General features: G+C 33.6%; 1 protein-coding gene across 14 annotated transcripts in view; it reads right to left on the bottom strand.

Moving 5' to 3' along the window:
• Positions 1-20,794, bottom strand: part of LOC133189997 (protein scribble homolog) — a 44,743-nt gene that overhangs the window by 17,161 nt on the left and 6,788 nt on the right. For 8 of the 14 annotated variants that reach the window (XM_061325459.1, XM_061325461.1, XM_061325471.1 and 5 more), the window contains exons 3-25: positions 18,720-18,798; positions 17,717-17,806; positions 14,359-14,479; positions 12,683-12,757; positions 12,329-12,473; positions 10,926-10,998; positions 10,369-10,414; positions 9,985-10,068; positions 9,664-9,779; positions 9,395-9,567; positions 8,828-8,893; positions 8,164-8,229; positions 7,124-7,236; positions 6,786-6,809; positions 6,288-6,404; positions 5,069-5,237; positions 4,656-4,894; positions 4,241-4,471; positions 3,189-3,365; positions 2,822-2,899; positions 2,558-2,671; positions 912-1,007; positions 470-562 (exon numbers count right to left, since the gene is read on the bottom strand). In XM_061325459.1, the coding sequence (XP_061181443.1) occupies positions 470-562; positions 912-1,007; positions 2,558-2,671; positions 2,822-2,899; positions 3,189-3,365; positions 4,241-4,471; positions 4,656-4,894; positions 5,069-5,237; positions 6,288-6,404; positions 6,786-6,809; positions 7,124-7,236; positions 8,164-8,229; positions 8,828-8,893; positions 9,395-9,567; positions 9,664-9,779; positions 9,985-10,068; positions 10,369-10,414; positions 10,926-10,998; positions 12,329-12,473; positions 12,683-12,757; positions 14,359-14,479; positions 17,717-17,806; positions 18,720-18,798 (2,585 nt within the window). The remainder of the gene's footprint in view (positions 1-469; positions 563-911; positions 1,008-2,557; positions 2,672-2,821; positions 2,900-3,188; positions 3,366-4,240; positions 4,472-4,655; positions 4,895-5,068; positions 5,238-6,287; positions 6,405-6,785; positions 6,810-7,123; positions 7,237-8,163; positions 8,230-8,827; positions 8,894-9,394; positions 9,568-9,663; positions 9,780-9,984; positions 10,069-10,368; positions 10,415-10,925; positions 10,999-12,328; positions 12,474-12,682; positions 12,758-14,358; positions 14,480-17,716; positions 17,807-18,719; positions 18,799-20,794) is intronic. The other 6 variants (XM_061325465.1, XM_061325464.1, XM_061325463.1 and 3 more) reach the window with 5 other exon arrangements.

The following is a 20,794-nucleotide window of genomic DNA, read 5'->3' on the forward strand; positions in this document are numbered from 1 at the left end:
GACAACCAGTTAAATCAATTAAACCATTGTAACAAAAAGCTATGAGAAGCATGCTAAGTTGATATGGATTTTTCCTCATAAAATTTTTTTTTTTTTTCATCATTTATTATTTTAACTTCATATGAAATTTATTGCTGATCAATTAAGAGGCTAATGCCCAAAAGTATTGCTTTCAAATGTTTTAACCATTATATAGGTATCTAAATCTAAAAAAAAGAAAAATACTGTATGTATATAAAATTCAAACTCAAAGCAAACACAAATTAAAAATAAGTTAGGGGAAAAAAACCAACTTAATATACAAGTACTACATTGACAAAACAAAATATCATGTTTATGTTTTTCTTTTCTTCAAATGTTTGAAAGAATACTTCAATGCAAAACATGAATTATAACAGAATAACTAACTCAAGAGTAATCTACATGTGAAATGATAAAATGAAGGATGACATTAAAAAAATCTATTCACCTGATTGTTTCCTTTAAAAGGAACTGAACCTCTTCCTCCAGCAATACTGAAGCCCAGGCCTGCCTGGTCTCTCTTCAGCGTGGTGGTGATCGTCTAAAGAGTTATTGTAAAGAATCAAAAGAAATCACTTATGTTTTTTTTATGTGCATGTACTAAATTTCAGATATAATCATTCTTTAAAGCTCCTCCTCAATGTTTGACAGACATAATCTTGAAATTACACTTGTTTTCTTATCTCTTTTTCACAAAGAGTACATTAACTATTAACATTGGTATAACTACAAAAATCATGTGCATGGGGGCTACTTTCACAATTCCATCATCAAGAACAGTAAATGTTAAATTCCCTCAAAATATTTGAGCTTGAATATATAAATATTCATAGTTAGGTCCTACAAAAATAATTTTTGTTGCCAAACAATGCAGAGTAGATCAGACATACCTCTCCATAAATCTCCATGCCTGGCTCTGAATCAAAAGTAACAGTAGCGAAACCAGTATTGCTTATCTCCTCCTTCTCAGGCTCCTCATCCTCCTCCTACAGTATTTATTGCACTTTTACAGTAAAATCATCTTACAACAAAAGATAGACAATTTTTACCATACATTTGAACTTCAGTCTCTCATTGATATCTCACATACAAGTTGGATATGCTGATGTGAGTTGGAAGTCCCAACCACCTTTTCTTTATGTGTATCTTAACCTGGGATCTGACAAAGACTTTTCTTGGTCCTATCGAGTTCTAATTAATGAGGTTTGATTGTATAAATTTATGAATTTTAAGAAAAAAAAAAATTAGATTTTTTACGTACAGTTAAACTTCTTTATCTCGAAGTTGACGGGACCGTTGATGAACTTCGAGATATCTGGGGGTTCGACATATCGAGGGTTATAATTCAAATGAACCTCAAATAAACTTAGTGCAGTGAACATGTACTTAACAGTAAAAACATGTCAAGTTCCTTCTTGTTTGAAATTTTGTATATGATTTCTTTAATATACATGTATTTATCAATCAAAAAAAAAAATTTACATCCTCTATATAATTCACAAAATAAAAGGCTTGTATGATATGCACAGAAGTATAATCCTTCTACCAACGCGGTAAGTCAACCGCTAGCATCGTTTCCCATGTATACATAACCGGATATCGTCTATGCATTGTAAATTTAAAACCAGTCACCGTCAGAATAACGAAAACGAAATATACATTTTCTTTGGAAAAACATGTTCACACATGTAAAATCAGTTAAAAGAAAATCATATTACCATAATAAAATCAAATGCAAAAGAAGAATCACGCACTTTTGTCAAACAATAGAACACTGAATCACAGGGCACTACAGCACAAGTTTTCACTGCGACACATGCTCACATGATGGTGTGTACGGACAATTGTAAATTCTGCACGCTCGTATAGAGAAAATAAATTCTAATTGCATTAAATTACAGAATTTTGTTTTACTTCGATGTTTATAATTTTCACTTTCATATCCATAAACTATGTATGCTCGCATATTTCACATAGCATTAAATTGCGATTATCAAGATAAACGTACCCAAGCCACTAAACAATTAACGTGTCATCCACGCGTATGCATTAGACTAATACACACATCCTTTGGGTTGCTAAATTACAATCAAGGTAAGCCATACATACACTTCGTATAATTATCGCGCTATTATCTGTTGATCACAGGAACACAGGTAACCCGAGCGTGACAGACAGGCGGGTTTTATCAATAGAGCATTCAGTTTACCTAACGGACTTGATCAGCAGAGTGGAAAATTATCCTGACTTTGAGATAACACATGTGATTTTAATGAATGGGTACACAATTTTACTTCGAGATAACTAGGGTATTCGACATTACCATGTTCGACATAGAGGGGTTTATTTTAATCATTTATAAAGCAAATTTCGTCGGGACCGTGGCCTTACTTTGACATATCTGGGGTATTCGAGATATCTGTGTTCGAGATTTCGAAGTTTAGCTGTATATGATCATACTTTAAAGTAAGATTTAAAAAAAATCTGTGTAGTTTATGAATAAGAGTATAATAATAATTTGCATTGCCATTCTAACCTCTTCCTTGGGGATTTTCTCTCTCCCTAGCACCATGACAATGTTATTTCCTGCTGTTTTCAGTACATCAACTGCATCATAATGATCAGCATTAACCAAACTCTCTCCATTTACCTACAAAGAAATATACAGACAAATCAAAATTTCTTATTAATTTTGACAAGATGAATTTTCTTTAGCATGCATCATACTTATGATTAAAGAGATTAAGCTGAGATATGAATTTTCCAAATCACTAGTTGACACTGGATATTATTGAAATACCGAAATAAGCTTATCCCCAACAACGACTCCTGCATTTCCTGCTGGTCCATCTTCAGACACGCGTGATATAAACACACCCTGTTGATAATTTTCTAAATTTTATACATTGTTCAAATATGTATGCATATGGTATTGTACGTGTACATGTACAGTATATGTGTACATGCATGTCATACTGTACATATACGTACAAGTACGCATATCATATTTTAAGACTGCGAAATTAAAAACAATACATTAGCTGGCTATTAAAATGTAAACTTTGGACAATTTCTAAATACTCCTTAATATCAAAGCTTTTGAAATGATTTCTAAAATAAATCTTCTAATACAAGTTAGTTTTATCTTCTTCATTTAAGAATAGTACCTCGTCATTTCCTTTGAAGGGCGTAGAGCCCCTTCCTCCAGCAATGCTGATGCCTAGCCCCTGTCCTGGCTGACGAGCTATGTGGACTGTTATCTCCTCTTCTTCATAATCTGGTACCGACTCCATTGTCAGTTCTAGCTGACCCACACGAGTTCCCTCATAAGACTCCTCCTCTGGCTGTCAATCAAGCATAAAAAAAACTCTGACATTATGCAAAATACATGTACCTTCTCAATATTAAGGGCAGTAAAATATTTTTTTTGTTTTGAGTTTTTTCCTACAGTTTTACAAGAATAGCTACAGTACATGTACATTTTATTTTATTATACCTCTACTGTTATTACTCTATATAAAATTAATACCATAAAACTGTCCATTTCCCTGAGAAGATACTATTTCCCTCCTCTGAGGACTACTCCCTGAAAAATCGGAGCTACTCGGAATATTTATTAATAATTTTAACCAATTAAAATGAACAGTGGGCGGAGCGTTCAAGGAATCTCGAGTCTGTGATGCAATGTTATTGGCAATGTAACTATGACGTCAAAACATTTTGACATGCGATGTCAAAATCATACTGGAATTCTAGCAAAATGAAGACAAAGATAATCTTTCGAATTGTCAGTGAAATTATTCTATATTTTTTAATAATTTTATTTTCCTTGGTATTGATGCATTAGTTATCTTACAATATTTTTAATCACATGCATTTGTGATTATTTAAATGCCTCTATATTGTTTTAAAAAATGTCTGAATCTCTAGTTTAATAAATCTCCCATGTTTGTTTCGGTATAATAAAACAGTTATGGAATGGGTACTCGGGAAATATCAAATTTATGGTTCCCCTCGGCAGGAAATTATTTCCCTCAGTGGCTTCGCTGCCTCGGGAAATAGTTTCCTCCCTTGGGGAACCATAAATTTGCTATTTCCCTCATACCCATTCCATAACTGTATATTATCCATCTAAAGCCATTACAAATTCAAAACTTCTTTACAAATTCTACACAATAAAACTATAATGGTAGATAGTTCTTTATCAGTGATCCCCTACCACTTCTAACTCCTCCTCCTCCTCTTCCTCCTCCTCAGATGCAGCCTTTTCCTCTTCTTCCTGTGCCTTCTTTGCTGCTAGGATCCTCATTACCTCTTCCTTTGCCTCCTCACTCTTATCTCTGTCAATTCGTTTATCTCTTTTGTAGAATGGAGTATCCCTCCTACGAAGTCTAGGCGTATGTTTCTCATCACTGTCTGCGGTGTCAAATCCCACACGTCTTCTATCTTCCTACAACACAAACACTCAAGAATTTCAATTTATTTCTATGTGAAATTTCATGAAACACATGGGCTTTTAAGAGGATCTTTGACTTATTTTCCTTTAAATATGAATATTGGAAGTTCAAATCCCAAAACTGGCGCAAGAAAAAAAAAAGTTTTGCAGTTGAAGTGCAACACAGGACAGTTTTTACCTCATCAGAGTCAGGCATCTCTGTACGGACAACAATCTCTTCTGTTGGAGATGTCTCGACATCAGAAGCATCAGACTCCTCATGTCCATTAACACGAGGTGATGTTGGGGTGTAAGTGACTATAGTGGGATCAATAGACACTTCCTTAAACAATGGCTGGGTTTCTGATGGAGATTCTTCTTCTGAGCTGACTTCCTGGTGTTGATTTTCCTGTCTTGGAGGACCCTCAAGTTCTGGAGCTAGAAAGGATTCTTCATTATTAGTCTCACATCATTGATTTGTACCTCTGCCCGATTTGCACACAATTTCTGATAACAGGCTAGTTCATTATTATTTGACAATATCATACCATCAAGTAATGGGGACAAATTTAACATTAAAATAAGGAAGATTTTTAATGATAAAATACTTACTTCTTATTGTAGCAGGTTCATCAATAAGAGTGACTGTCTTTTTCTCAGGTATGATAACCCTAGGGGGAGCAGTCTGAGGCACTGCTTCCTTTTCAGGGGGAGGAGGAATCTCAATTTCCATTATACCACGATACTCAGGGTCTCTTCGAGGGACGAAACCTTCATCTTCCTGTATGCCAAAAATAAAGCTTTGGTATACTTATACTGATAAAATGACTTAAAATCTTCTTTTTAAACAGGTACAAATGGAACAAGTTTCCCATCACACAAAAGCAAGAGTTGTCAAGCAAATTTTACCAAACTAGAAGTATGTGAGCAAATGCTCACTAGTAATACCCCTGCTCTGATGTGAATATACTCTCATGTTGACATAGAATTCATACAAAAATGAATCCAACCATTTGGCATGCCTAAACAAAGACTGTGCTAAAATTTCAAGCATCTGCCTTGACCAGTTGCTGAGAAAACTGTGACAGAAATTTGGTACGGACAGACACATGGATAAACAGGAAGTTGACATCCGATCGGAACAAAAATGAATCTCAAGCTATGGCATGCCTAAACAAAGATTGTGCTAAAATTTCAAGCATCTGCGCTGAGTAGTTGTGGAGAAAATTGTGACGAAAATTTGTTACGGACAAAAGCATGGATAAACAGGAAGTTGACATCCGATTCGAACAAAAAATGAATCCCACCATAGGGCATGCCTAAACAAAGATTGTGCTAAATTTCAATCATCTATGATGAGTAGTTCCTGAGAAAACTGCGACGAAAATTTGCAATGGACAGACACCCGGATAAACAGGAAGTTGACATCGGATTTGAACAAAAAATGAATCCCACCATATGGCACGTCTAAACAAAGATTGTGTTAAATTTTAAGCATCTGCACTGAGTAGTTGCTAAGAAAACTGCGACGAAAATTTGATACGGACAGACACATGGACACACAGACACACACACAAGGGTAAAACAGTATACCCCCCACTCCTTTGGAGCGGGGGTATAATAATTTTTTTATCAGAATGTTGTCACATGGCCATTAATGTATTGCCTTAAAATCACAGGTGATACATAAATTTTAAACCAAGATGCTCATTAAAAATAGGATGCAATATTTTGCTGTGCACTACAAAATTGTTGACACTTTTAATAATTATGACAAAATATCTACAGATTCTGCCACACTTAATGATAATTTTACCAAACTAGGAAGTACCTGTTTCTTTTCTTGGTGAGGTATGATGTGGCCATCAATGCTGGACCTGCCTTTCGGTAGCTTTGGATGTCTTCTTTTGAGGTCCGCAGGATGAGGCGTGTTATGTCGCAAAAATTTCTGAGAATGAAAAAAGTTACGGAGGCTATGTTTAAAGAGAAGAAAACATTCCAAGGCAACTCAAAGATACATGCAATATAGCCTGTACATGTTTGACTGAGCATTCATGATGATAATGAAAAATGATTTTAGACAAAGAATGACTGTTAGTTTCGCTGTCAGGAATTGTTAGCCTATGAAGCACAGAGAATAATACAAATACAGAATTCTGATAAAATTTCATTTCAAAATGTACATGTACAGGACTGGTGTATATACATGTAATTATAACATACTAAAGTATTAAAATAAACCAAGAATTTGGAAATAACATTCAAATAAAGCAATTTAAATTCAGAACATGTCACTGTTTTGGAAAAAAAAAGTTTTGAAAATTTTTACCTTTGGTATACAGAAAAAACAGCTCTATAAGATTGAAACAAATACAATTCACAGCTGCCAATGAATTTATTGGAATTCATGCAATCCTTAATAAATTAACGAGATGTAAAATGATTTTATATTCAAGTTTTCCAACTTAAATTAGAAGTAATATAAATATTTTTGATTTCTTATTAACTTGCACAAAAAGCACTCTTCATTGATGTGAATGTTAGGAATTGTCTACATATAAAATGTTAAATTGTTATAATTTGCAGTAAGTAGTAATTACACCAATTTTGATTCATGATGCTCATGATGAGAAGGAAAATGTCAATAAAGTGTTATCTGTGACTTACCCCCTCTCCCTCCCCCTCACTGTCAGATTCAGCTGGTACATTCCATGTGATGACGCTATCTCTCTGTTTCACTGGTTCATCAAAATCAACCACAGCGCTATACTCTGGTAAATCTAGAATACAAACACAGAAATGAGGATAACGTATTACAGATTTATACTACCAGTGTTAGCAGTAAAATATATCAAATGTTAAGAATGTCTCTCAAATTTGTCCAAAGATAACATAAAATAATAGCAATATCACTTTATGTATGGCCAATTTTTTTTTTACAATGCAGGGCCAGTTCTACAGAGAACTTAAAACTAGAATGAAGACTACATGTCTAAAAACATTGTCTATCTTATACAAATAATTTTCTGATAAAAGTTATATAAGATTAAACAATTCAACTTTTCATTATCACTATTAATCAAAATTCAATTCTGCAAAAAAAAAAAAAAAAAAAAAAAAAAAAAAAAAAAAAAAAAAAAAATATAAAATAAACTGAAAAATTTACAAATGTAGTTCTTTCATAGAGCAGCACCATGCATCTTTAACTACCTTTCCCAGACAATAGGAAAATATAAAGCCTTCATGCCTTAAAGATTATCAAGCACTTGCATACATAAGTCCACCATAGGTCCAAATTCTTCATCCCAAAGTTACATTTAAGTAGTCTGTTAGTAACAATTACATGTGCAATTGATTTCTCCTTAAGAGAATTGTTTGGTTAGATCATTAATCTACAAGGGACATCAGGAAAGAGTTGATAGGCAAACAATGACATGTGTGTGAACTACAGTAGTACAGTGGAACAAAAATGTTGCAAGATAAATTTGCAAATTAAAAAAAATCATTTTTTCATCCTTGATACTTACTATGTGTATGTTATAAGTTATTACTTTTTCTCTAAGCCTTCATGGAAATTACCCTCAACCAATGTCTGAATTTCTTCTGGTTTAGTTATGCATGGTCACAGTTTGAACAATGATCAGTAATGAGAAGTGCCTAAGCCCTAGTTTTCAGCCCTAGCTAGGTTTTATATACATCGTACTAACCTCGATCTAGTTTATAGTTCAGACGACTGTCCTGATCGGTAGTAGTGCTGCCATTTAACATATTCTCTGTAAAACAGGTCAAGCAAGAAGCATGTCAAACCACATCCCAAAATCGGAAGCAGTGTGCTAATGTTAGAACGTTACACAATAGAAAAAGAGAAGGATAAGTATCTAGACAGAGATTTTTAATATATAAAAGAGATGGAACCATCATAAGCAAATATTTATCAATAGGGTTGGTTAAATTGCAGCGTATAAGATACAAGGTAATTAGAAGTCATGTATATAAATGAACAACAAATAAAGCATTTCTATGCTATGCACATACTAATATCAAATAAAGAAAGCAGGATTGCTATGCATTTCTGTTAAAAATTGCCATTAAAGCTATACACATCAAAATTTACTGTAAGATTTCACTGTAAAGTTCTAAAGTGAATTGTCAACTTTGTCAAACCAAAGAATGTTTTTCATCTCATAAAATATTAAAACAGAGCTTAAATATACAATCCTTTCCCATCTAACACTTTTTTTTGAGGGGAAACAAATGTTTTTACAGTGCACTGACTACATGGAAATGTATAAATGCGGAGGCAGAGAAAAAGCCATGGCAGACTGTGACATAGGTAGCAAGCCATTAGCAAGAGAAGCCAGGCAAACAGACCTCTGTCAACATTGTAGCTTAGGCGACTGTCTCGATCGGTAGCTATGCTGCCTTTCAGAAGGTTTTCTACAACAAAAATCCCACATCAATGGACAAATGTGGGGGCACTGCATGCATGCATGTTCAATTTTCAGATTTAGATCACTGAAGTTTATTGTGCTTTGCTCCCAGAACATGTGCATAGAAAAACTGTGATAGTTAATTAAGATAGGAAAAATGGCTACCATGCAGTCAAATGAAACTGGGCTAAATTTACATTCATAAAAAGTTGACAAAACTCTTTGAAGGATGGGCTTCTTTGAATAATTTTTCATTAGAATAAATTTAGTAAGGGGTCTAGAATTACTATATTTTTCCTTGGATAGGGTAAAAATCCATATCAGGATACACAAGTACACGTATATAAACTGCAGTATGAAGTATTAATTACAATTTGATTATATGTATTAAGTAAAATACATTTCCTGGAGTAATTGAATTTTTCAAAAAAAAAAAATTAATTCTTGACCCCTGAGTCTACAAACAAACTGTCTGGAAATGTAAAGATAAATAGGGCCAGAAATTTACCCATGCTTTCTGTGTGGAAGCCTTGCTGAGGAAGGAGAAAACAGGTCAGCACATGCTGTCCGGTCCTCTCATCGAAATCTGTCTGAAACTTTAACATCGGTTTGGCCTGGTTCTCTGAGAGCCATAGTGCTTTCAGATGGAGATTGGTGATCGTAATGGGAAGATACTCAAGTCTGGCAAAGACACAATAAAAAGTCATTCATAGAATGTGACGAGAAAGTTTAGTACAGTACTGAATCCTAGGTTATGTTATGTTAAACACTTCTTACTTATTCCCTGAAACATCTAGTACATGGAGTTCTTTCAGGTTCCCTAATTCCTGCGGCAGCCTCAGTAGTCGGTTGTCTCGTAATGACAGCACATTTAGTCGCACACATTGTCCAATCTGATCAACAAATCTCAAACATAATTCATGAAAATGAAGAATAATTTTACTATCATGTAGCATAGAACATCCACAAACAGAGAATGCCTAGTGGGCTTTCCATTTATCAGATAAGGTTAATTTTCAATCTTAAAAATCACCAAAGAAGTGTCTAATCTCAAATACAGATACAAAACATGTGCTTTCAGTGTCATAGAAAACAAACCTCCACAGGTATTTCCTTAAGTTGATTCCTATCTACATTTAAGTTCGATAAATGAGTCAGTCTTCCAATAGTGGATGGCAATTCCTTTAATACAATTTAAGAAAAAGACATATTCAAATCAAGTAAAGTTAGGGTTAGGAAAAAATCAGTGACAATATAACTCAGGAAGATAATAAAAGATTATCTAGAAATGAATGTAATATGTATGTTAACACAAAGATGTCTTGTACCAAATGAATGTTCATTCAGATGTATTTATAGATTATTTCATTGTAGGACTCTAATTAAAAATCTAAATAGCATTTGAATAAAGACCCCTGCCCTCTCCAACTTTAAGGCAAGCACATGAGTAAAATCAGCTTCTCTGGATACTCCCTGACTTACCTCTAAATAATTCTCTGTGAGTATCAACTCTGTCAAACTGTCACAACTTTGAAAAGAAAAAAAGCATCAATACACCATGGAAAACTTTTCTGTAAGATCTCCAATGGTTTGTGGTTGGATGTGATTTTTATCCAAAGAGTTATGTGTTTTTTATTCCCCAAGCCTTGGCGAGGGGATAAAAAAAAAACATGAGTTGGACAAAGATCCTATCTAACCACAAACCATGGGAGATTCTTTTCATCACATTTTAAACATAGTTATCACAACACTCAAATGTTTTATACTGATTTTCAGATATAAATCCACCTTATTTGACTTCATAATTTTCAAGTAAAAACCATTGTGCTGTTACAACTGTTGATATGAAAATGAAATCATGTGAATGATATCCACTCTATAAAGGTGTACATATTATAAAATTGTATATCAGTCAACCTGCACAAAAAAAACGCATCAATTCTAAAAGTATAATCAAAATTACAACTCTATTCTACCAGATATATTAACAAATGAAAAGGTTGTTTTGTTCTCTAGTTTTAAAATGTAAGTTGACCTACTTTCCTATCTCTAGTGGCAGAACACCCAGCTTATTCTGGTCCAGCTTCAAAATGGACAGCTTCTGTAGTGACCCTAAAATTAGAATCCAATTATGACACAGTTTACTTAGAGAACTAGGCAGGGGGTTACATAGCAGTGGATTCACACTTTTAAGAAAAATATTAAGAAACAATTCTTGCAAAAATATTTAACAAAACTGACTTCAAATAAATGTTCTCTCAAATATGAAACAAGTTAAAAAAAAAAACTGACAAAATCCAACAGTGGCCCATACAGTATACAATTTATACAGTATCAATGATCCTAACATTTGAGCATGTGACCTCATATATCATATAGGTGTCTGTAAATAATAAAATATACTCAAATACCAATAAAAGTGTGTTTATGTGAAAATACACTCCAACTCATTTAAGTCATTTCGATCCTGACCTTTGAATGACCTCAAAATGTTAAAGCTTGTTCCACTTACTTGTATAGTGAAAATTGACCTTGACCTTTGATGAAGTAACACCAAAATTTACAGATACATGTATTTTCCTCTCTTTTTTTCATTTACACCCTACATATGGATTAAGTTACTGCATCACTGGTCACATGAATTATTCAGACCCTTGATCTTGACCCTCGAACAAGTGACTCCTAAATTTATAATTTTTTCTGACCATTATTCAACTACACACTACATATGAAGTCTGCAGGTTTTAGAAAAGAGCAACTTATTATATCACAACAATCATATAAATTATCTTGAGCTTTGACCTTGACCTTGTTAAAAGACCCAAAAAAACCCATCACTATAGACCAATGTAAAAAGTATGATGTATATCATAAAAAAATGTACAAGTTATCACATAAGATAAAAGTGAAGTGATAGTGATCACTATTCTGACTTTTAACCTTCATCTTTGACCAAGTGACTTAAAATATTGGACTAAATTTATCACATAAGATAAACGTGAATTGATAGTGATCACTATTCTGACTTTTAACCTTCATCTTTGACCAAGTGACCTAAAAAATTGGACTAAATTTATCACATAAGATAAATGTGAATTGATAGTGATCACTATTCTGACTTTTAACCTTCATCTTTGACCAAGTGACCTAAAAAATTGGACTTCTTTCTTTAATCATCCTCCACCTATGTATGAAAAAGAAAGTCTGTAGTTTACATGGTTCTCAAAATTTAGTGTCTCATAAAAGCTTTGAAGGACACACAGACCTGATGATTACTACAGGGCATCACCTAATAATGAAAAATATGGCAATTCTGGACCAAAAAGCAAATATTCCATGACATTTTGCCATATTCTCACAGGACCGTCTTTTATACAAATGACAGACATAACCCACATTTTAAATGTATCCTACTGATGTCTGAACCACATTGACAACTCACCAATTCCCTCTGGGAGATCCTCTAAGTCGTTCTGTGACAAACACAGATCTGTCAGGTTCTGTAGTCCACAGATTTCTTCTGGGATAAACGTCAGCTGGTTTTCTGACACGTCTATTTGTGTCAACTTCTTTAAATTACCAATCTCCTGTGATTCAATGAAAAAGAAAAGACCTGTCAGTGGTTTATTTAAATTAACATTTTTTTTTGTTGTTTATTTGAATTTAATTTTTTTTTAAACATAATTCTTCTGATTTATCCATTCTTCCAGATATACTCATATTAAACCCTTTTTAGATTAAAGTCCCTATTCTTAAGTCCTTAGTGTTAGTGTTAGTCCATGATAAATTAACTTACTGGTGGTAAGTCTTGTAATTCATTGCAATCTAACCACAGTTCTTGCAAGCTCGGGAGACTTCCAATTATTTCAGGCTACAAGAAAGAATAAAGAATTGTTTCATATTGTTTCAAATTTCATATTCCTATTGACTACGTAAAATTGAAATTGTGTGTCTTTGTACCGGTATATATTTAGCACTGTTTTTGTGAGGGTTTCTGGTGTCATTAAATAACCAGTAATTACACCCTATACAAATAGATGCGCTTGCTTTATTGCCAAGACATATCAATTGTCAGCTAATAGCTGCTCCAAAAGAACCCCTAGTTCTTTCTTATTATCTCTAGCTGTCCCAAGACTTTTTGTGTCAATCAATATGAGGTTACAAAAGAGAAATCAGTGGCTTTGACAAATTCATCGCAACAGTTTTCCTCCATTAGGGGGTGAACTAGACACCACTTTGGAAGGGGCAAAATTTGTTTGTCCTTTATGTCCTCTAATCAATATCTGAATGTCCATACTGCTTTATTTTAGGCATGTAATTCATGAACAATTGAATCAAATTTATCAATAATGTTTGCATAAGTGGTTTAAAACTGTGCTCCAAAGCAAATTAACTCCCACCCATAATACATGTACTAGTAATAGGCATGCATTTTTGATTAAGATCATTAAAATCTTTACTTAAAAAAAATAATTTCCTTAAAATCACATGCCCATATTATGAAGTATTTACATTTTCACACAATGACTCTTGATGCAAGGAATATATTATCACATAATTTTGCAAGAAGCACAACTTGTGAAATAAAATTACTTGTTTTTATTTCAAAACATATAAAAACTCTTGATCAACAGTCTGCTCACGAAGTCGTGTTCTTGTGATTTGACATCTAAGAGTCATTTCGCAAAAGTATGAACTTGTGTAAAGTAAGAAATCTACAGCATTCAAATCTTTGCTAGGCAAGTGTTCCAGATCTCCTCACAAACCCCTGGCATATCATGTTTCAATGTTTTTTAATCATGTTTTCATTCCTAAGACTTATAGTCAAGAAAAATCTAAACGGAGATATTTTCATTTACTATAGTTTTGCAATACATTCTCTGATTGGTCGAACCCCAATCACATCTCAAGAAAAAAATCCCAACTTTTGATAGTACAATAGGACAAGGATTTGTGAGGAGTGTAGTGGAACAGAAACATTGGCTAGGGAAGATGCAGTATTCAAAATACTACATCATGATTTGTCTACACATAAAATTGAAGATGGTGGTTCTGATGGATTGCCCATAACTGACTTCCAAGAATTATCATTTCATTAACAGGTCTTTGGCTCAGGTGAGCTAGAAATTCACCAACCTTGTAATTTCTTAAAGATATTAATTTCAGTCTAAAATATTCATCATATACTCTAAAGTAACAGAAAATGTGTGATTACACTGATTCAACAATTATTGAATTGTCTTATTTACAAGATATTTTCTGGAATGGTATGCAGACCTTGTTTTACCTTTGAGTAAAATCTAAAGAATATACCATGATTAAAACACGACAACATAGCTAAATGCAACAGCTTGCAAATCTGAGACATAAAGGGATGGAAAAACATCATCAATCCATGGACAAATTTTGCTTTGCAATGTGACCAATAAAAGTCATTTAGTTGTATTATATTAACATCTGAAATCTACCCACCAATTCCTTAATGTTGTTACTACCGAGGTCCAGAATCTCCAGTTTAACCAGGAAGGACATGGACTGTGGTAGAAACTGAATCATGTTTTCTCGTAACTCCAAAGACACCAAATTAGTGAGGCTGTAAACAGAAATGGTTCAGTCAGGATTTGATTATCATTATCTGATGATTTGTTGTGATTTACAATACTAAAAATTAGTATTCCTTCATATCAAGTAGAAGAATAAGGCCAAATAAAAAAATATGTGTGGTTGCGGTTAACCGACCGTCCCTATTTTATACCCCCGACCCTAAACTTTTTTTTGACAATTTTCAAATTTCCGGAATTTTCCCTGATTTCCCTCATTGGCTCCGGTATAAGTTTTAGTTTCAGCAATGGTGGCCTTCTTTGACAACATTGTTTCAACACGCAGTATAAGTGTTTTGTCAGTTACAAATATCACCACTTGAAAGAAAGCAATAGTATTATCTCACCAATAGTTAATTCAAGAACATTCAATGATATTTTCGACGTTTATTATATTCAAAAAAAAAAAAAAAAACAAGAGGCCCAAGGGCCACATCGCTCACCTGAGCACTGTGGCTAGGAAAAAAGGAAAAATCAGTTTAGTATTGAAAAGCTTAAATGCATAAGTGGTCCCAACCTACCCCTAAAAAGGGAGTGGGGGGGGGGGGGGGGTCATGATTTGAACGAACTTGAATCTACACTATATGAGGATGCTTCCGTATAAATATGACAAACCGTGGCTCTGCTGTTCTTGAGATTTTTAAAGATTTTTCCTATATATTCCTATGTAAAACTTTGATCGTTCATTGTGGCCCCGCCCTACCCCCGGGGGTCATGATTTGAACAAACTTGAATCTACACCACCTGAGGATGCTTCCATATAAATATGACCAATCATAGCTTTGCTGTTCTTGAGAAGAAGATTTTTGAAGATTTTTCCTGTATATTCCTATGTAAAACTTTGATCGTCCAATGTGGCCCCACCCAACCCCCGGGGGTCATGATTTGAAAAAACTTGAATCTACACCACCTGAGGATGCTTCCAAATAAATATGACCAATCATAGCTTTGCTGTTCTTGAGAAGAAGATTTTTCCTATGTACACCTACATGTATGTTAAACTGATCGTCCATTTTGGCCCCACCCTACCCCCGGGGGTCATGATTTGAACAAACTTGAATATACACCACCTGATGATGCTTCCATATAAACATGACCAATCATAGCTTTGCTGTTCTTGAGAAGAAGATTTTTGAAGATTTTTCCTATATATGCCTATGTAAAACTTTGATCGTCCATTGTGGACCCACCCTATCCCCAGGGGTCAAGATTTGTACAAAGTTGAATCTACACTATATGAGGATGCTTCCAAATAAATATGACCAATCATAGCTTTGCTGTTCTTGAGAAGAAGATTTTTGAAGATTTTTCCTATGTACACCTATGTTAAACATTGATCGTCCATTGTGGCCCCACCCTACCCCTGGGGGTCATGATTTGAACAAACTTGAATCTACACCACCTGAGGATGCTTCCATATAAATATGACCAATCATAGCTTTGCTATTCTTGAGAAGAAGATTTTTGAAGATTTTTCCTATATATTCCAGACCTATGTAAAACTTTGATCGTCCATTGTGGCCCCACCCTACCCCCGGGGGTCATGATTTGTACAAACTTGAATCTACACCACATGTGGATGCTTCCAAATAAATATGACCAATCATAGCTTTGCTGTTCTTGAGAAGAAGATTTTTGAAGATTTTTCCTATATATTCCTATGTAAAACTTTGATCGTCCATTGTGGCCCCACCCTATCCCCGGGGGTCATGATTTGAACAAACTTGAATCTACACTACCTGACAATAATTCCACATGAGTTTCATCTTTCCTGGCCCACTGGTTCTTGAGAAGAAGATTTTTCAATAATGCCATTAATTTTTTGCTATTTCGTAATTATCTCCCCTTGGAGGAGGGCGTGGCCCTTCATTTGAACAAACTTGAAACCCCTTCACCCAAGGATACTTTGTGCCAAGTTTGATTGAAATTGGCCCAGTAGTTCTGGAGAAGAAGATGAAAATGTGAAAAGTTTACGACAACAACGACGCCGACGCCGCCGACAGACAACGGACAAATTTTGATCAGAAAAGCTCACTTGAGCCTTCGGCTCAGGTGAGCTAAAAAACAACAAAAAACCTACCTACCTACCCTAATTTGTTTGGAGGTGTCACCGGAACCCACACATATTTTTTTATTTGGCCTAATATGAACTTTATGGTCATTTAGAGTGAATGTCTATAACAAATAGTGTATCTAAAAGGAATTTGCTTAAAATTTACCATGCCACCTTTGACCTCTCCTACTAATGATATTCTTTTTGAAAGCAATAGTGCCCCACTATCCTTGATTATTTCAGGCATGTGTCTAAAACAGGATATTGTCTTCAAATACAATTCTACACATTGTTCAATGTGATTAAATGTTTCAGTCTCTCCCTCCTTTATTACCAAATTATCACCAGTACTACCAGCTATAGCACACGACCAATTCATCAAATTCCAAAAACAATATTCAAGCTTAAACGTATTATAAATAGCAGAATAAGAAACAACATTAAAGCAGTGGAAATGGCATACACAAAAACTGAACAATATAGAAACTCAATTTTTTTCCGTATCTGATATGTGCCCCTCTTTCTCATTTTCAAAGCACCCTTAGACATCAAAGCAAATATGGTGTTTATGCATTCATAACAATAATACATAAAAAGTATTTATATTTGCTATTACTTAAAAAAAAATTATCCTAATTTTAAACCGAAATATAGCAAGAGAAAACACTATGAGCCATATTTGAATTCTAAGATAATGCAACAGTACAAATTAATCACAACTGTTTGTTAACCCATAAAGATAAAACTTCAAACCACTAGGAGATGATTTAATCTGATACAATATGGAGACTAACAAATGAAACAATTTTTTATTATGATACTCCTGGGATTTTGCAAGAGTGTAATATCAACAAGGGGCTCAATTATACATGAGAGTGTCCTTCTCCCATAGCTTCTAATTCAAATTTGCAAATCTAACACACACTCATTCTTTCCACCTAACAAAGTCTGCAACATACAGTAGAGCCTTGTTAGTCTGGACCTCAATTATCCAGATGTCTCATCTTCCAGATGAAGTTTGTGGGGAACAAATTTATTTATATTTATACACACCAAATAGGACGCTTCATTAATCAAGACAATTTGCTCGGGAACACAAGCATTTGGATTAACGAGGCGAGACTTTATACGTAAATCTGATATATGTGTAGTTAAGCTTCCTTATACAATCCTATACCTTCCAATATCTGGTGGCAGTCGCATGAGCGAGACATCATTGAGTCCCAAATGTGTGAGATTTCTGAGCTGCGTGAAGCCTTCTGGTAGTCTGTAATGAAAAACAAACCATTTTAATACACTAAAAAAATCTTTAATTTGAGCTTTTACAATGCCGTTATGGCTTAAAGCATTATTACTTTACACTGCAAACTTCACAGCACCAAATTAGAATGCATCTCCCACCCATTCAGGTCTACTAGGGCATTAGTTAATTCTGTCTTGCTTAAAAGCATGCCATTTTTCAGATAATTAATAAAGGCACTTATGTTAACAGCATAACATCAATATTGGCATTCCTTAAAAAGGTCAATACAGATTTTTTTTCCCTGTTGCTTTAGCACTGAAGAAAGTTGAGGAATTGTAGACAGGTTCCATAATCTCATTCTTTGCTTTTTTTTTATTTTGAGCAACAACCTAGATTCTTTCCGAAAGAGCAATATTATTCTTTTTTTTTTGGTGGAACACATGACATCCTCTTGTTAATTGATTAAATGATGTACATTTCATGTCAATGAACACAAGTTCACACTTCTTTTACCAACCTATCATTACAAAAAAACTTTCCTGTGTTCATAAAAAAACACACAGGTAGAGAGAATAAATTCTTCAATGTGCACGACATGCACCTTCACTAAGGCATAGTAAAGATATATTTATCTACTGATACTTTCACATAATACAGTCCATAGTTATCTTTAAAAAAAAAAATCTTGCATGATGTCAAATCCTATCAAACATTAAGTACACAGGAATTACATACATAATGCATGATATAATTTAATAAGTCAAAAATGTGGCCACACCCACTGCCTGCAATTTTACTGCACATGTGCATACTTGTAAAAGCAAACTGTACACACTGCCCTAAATATTGCCTACATAATCCCTGGATTTAATTAATTGCTCACACTGTTATAATTAATGAGTTTATGGCTAATCAGCTGTTCAGACATTATACTTACTTTGTCAGAGGGTTGCTGCTGACATCCAAAACCTGAAGATTTTTCAAGAACTTAATGTTCTCTGGAATATCACCAATATCTACAAATTATAATACATGTTTAAATTACATGATTTAACTTAGTACCTGATACTTAAGACACAATATTAGCAAAATGTTCCAACAATATACTATAATGCATAAACAATATTTACATAAATAAATGTACAATGGTTCTGATAAGAATATCTAATACTAGTAAGTTATCCTCAGAAATCTTGATCTCCTTTTATAATAAATGAAAATGGTAGTGCTTGAATTTCATTCATTCCCTAAAATTGTTTAAGATACAAATAGGTTACAGACTTGAAAATTACCAACTTGTCTCCTCAGCCTTTGCATTTTTAATACATTTTTTGAGATATTTTGATTTCATGTACTTACAAATTACTTTTTTAAAATCATGCCTTATAATAGAACAAGACAATAACATTTATTTTTTGGTCATATTTTTAACTTGCCATTCTCCTAACAAGTGATACCCTGATATTGATTTTGGTGCTTTTGCACCACTGAACAATAAATCTCTGACTCTGTTAGCTAAGTAATCATTTTATTTGTCTAAAATTAATTCCTTAAATAAATTTCTAAAGCCTTCACTGTAAATTAAATACTACATTAATATTTGCCCTTGAATTGTTAGACATTAAGCAAGACTCAAAATCGAAAGCATATTTCCATTCAAGCAATCTACTCTCGAAGTGGAAAATTTTCATTGGTATAAAATTTTGTTGATATGTGATCTTAAATGACTTTATGGGGATTTAATTTCGTCGTTTCAAAAGTAATCATATATGTAGCCATATAAAAATTTTATTTGGGATTTATTTTCATTGATAATTGTTAACAACATAACAACTTAAACTTTAATGCCCAGCAAATACTTCTGCTTTTACATATGTTACAGTAGTCATCGTAGTTCCATTTTTTTTTTTTTAGATTTAGGCCTTTCCAAGTTTTTTCCCTGTTTAGCGTCCATCCATCTTTTAAAAACCTACCATTTATTTGCAAAAAAAAAAAAAAAAAAAAAACACACAAGACAAAAAATAAAACACAGACTTGATAGTCATAAAAATGACATCATTAAAGAGATTTGATTTCATTAATCTATTTTTCTTGTAGGAAGGTCTATTCTTTAGCAAAATCAATGTATCAAATGCTTAAAATACACCTAATATAACATATTGTTGACATATATTTAGAGAAATTAAGAGAATTCAAAGATTTTGACCAGAATAATTAATCAGGACTCCTGATTTTGTTTGCTTTTTCTGATATGGGGTGTCAAAAACCAAAGCGCACACAGACACTAAACATAGAAAAACTTGGAATGGCCTTATAGAAGAGCTCTTGAAAAAATGACATATCTTTCAATGAACATACTCTACTGACAGGATTTTTCATACAGAATCTATTAAAAAATATGATTATTTTGGTACACAGGTCTTCAAAAAAGGAGATTTTATACCTAAAGTCTGTAATGGCAAGATAATAACTTTACAACCAACCAAAAAATACCCTCTAGACTTAATTTTCCACCTCAAACCTTAAATTAATGGTACCTTTGAGTTCAATACACTTTTATTTTATCACAAAGTAAATCATTTTCACAACATTAATTAAAAGAAAATTATATTGTATTGAAAGGAAAATACACATTGAAGTCACTGGCCACCTGTTTTATAATATGACTCAGTACTGACTAGAATAACTTTTGTTTTTCATTTCCTTGCTATGTATTACAAGACAGATAAACTAAGCAATTGTTCTGGTATTATACACAAAACAAAAAGTTCAAATCCCCATCCTTGTTCCATATGAAACATGAGACCGCCAACAAATGAAGCCTGTACATACATATGCTGTCACTCTCAAGGTTCGGATGGTGCTATTTAGAATGTAGTGTATCAGATAACTAGGAATGGATTATGTTGCTATACTTACAAGAGATTTCCAAATAAATCACATAGTTTAGTCATGATATCACTGTTTATTAACCACTGTAACACTTTACCCTGTATATTATAGAACCTTTAT

This window comes from Saccostrea echinata, unplaced genomic scaffold, assembly GCF_033153115.1.
Source record: "Saccostrea echinata isolate AGI-Se365-2 ecotype Australia unplaced genomic scaffold, CSIRO_AGI_Sech_v1 ptg000020l, whole genome shotgun sequence".
NCBI lineage: Eukaryota > Metazoa > Mollusca > Bivalvia > Ostreida > Ostreidae > Saccostrea > Saccostrea echinata.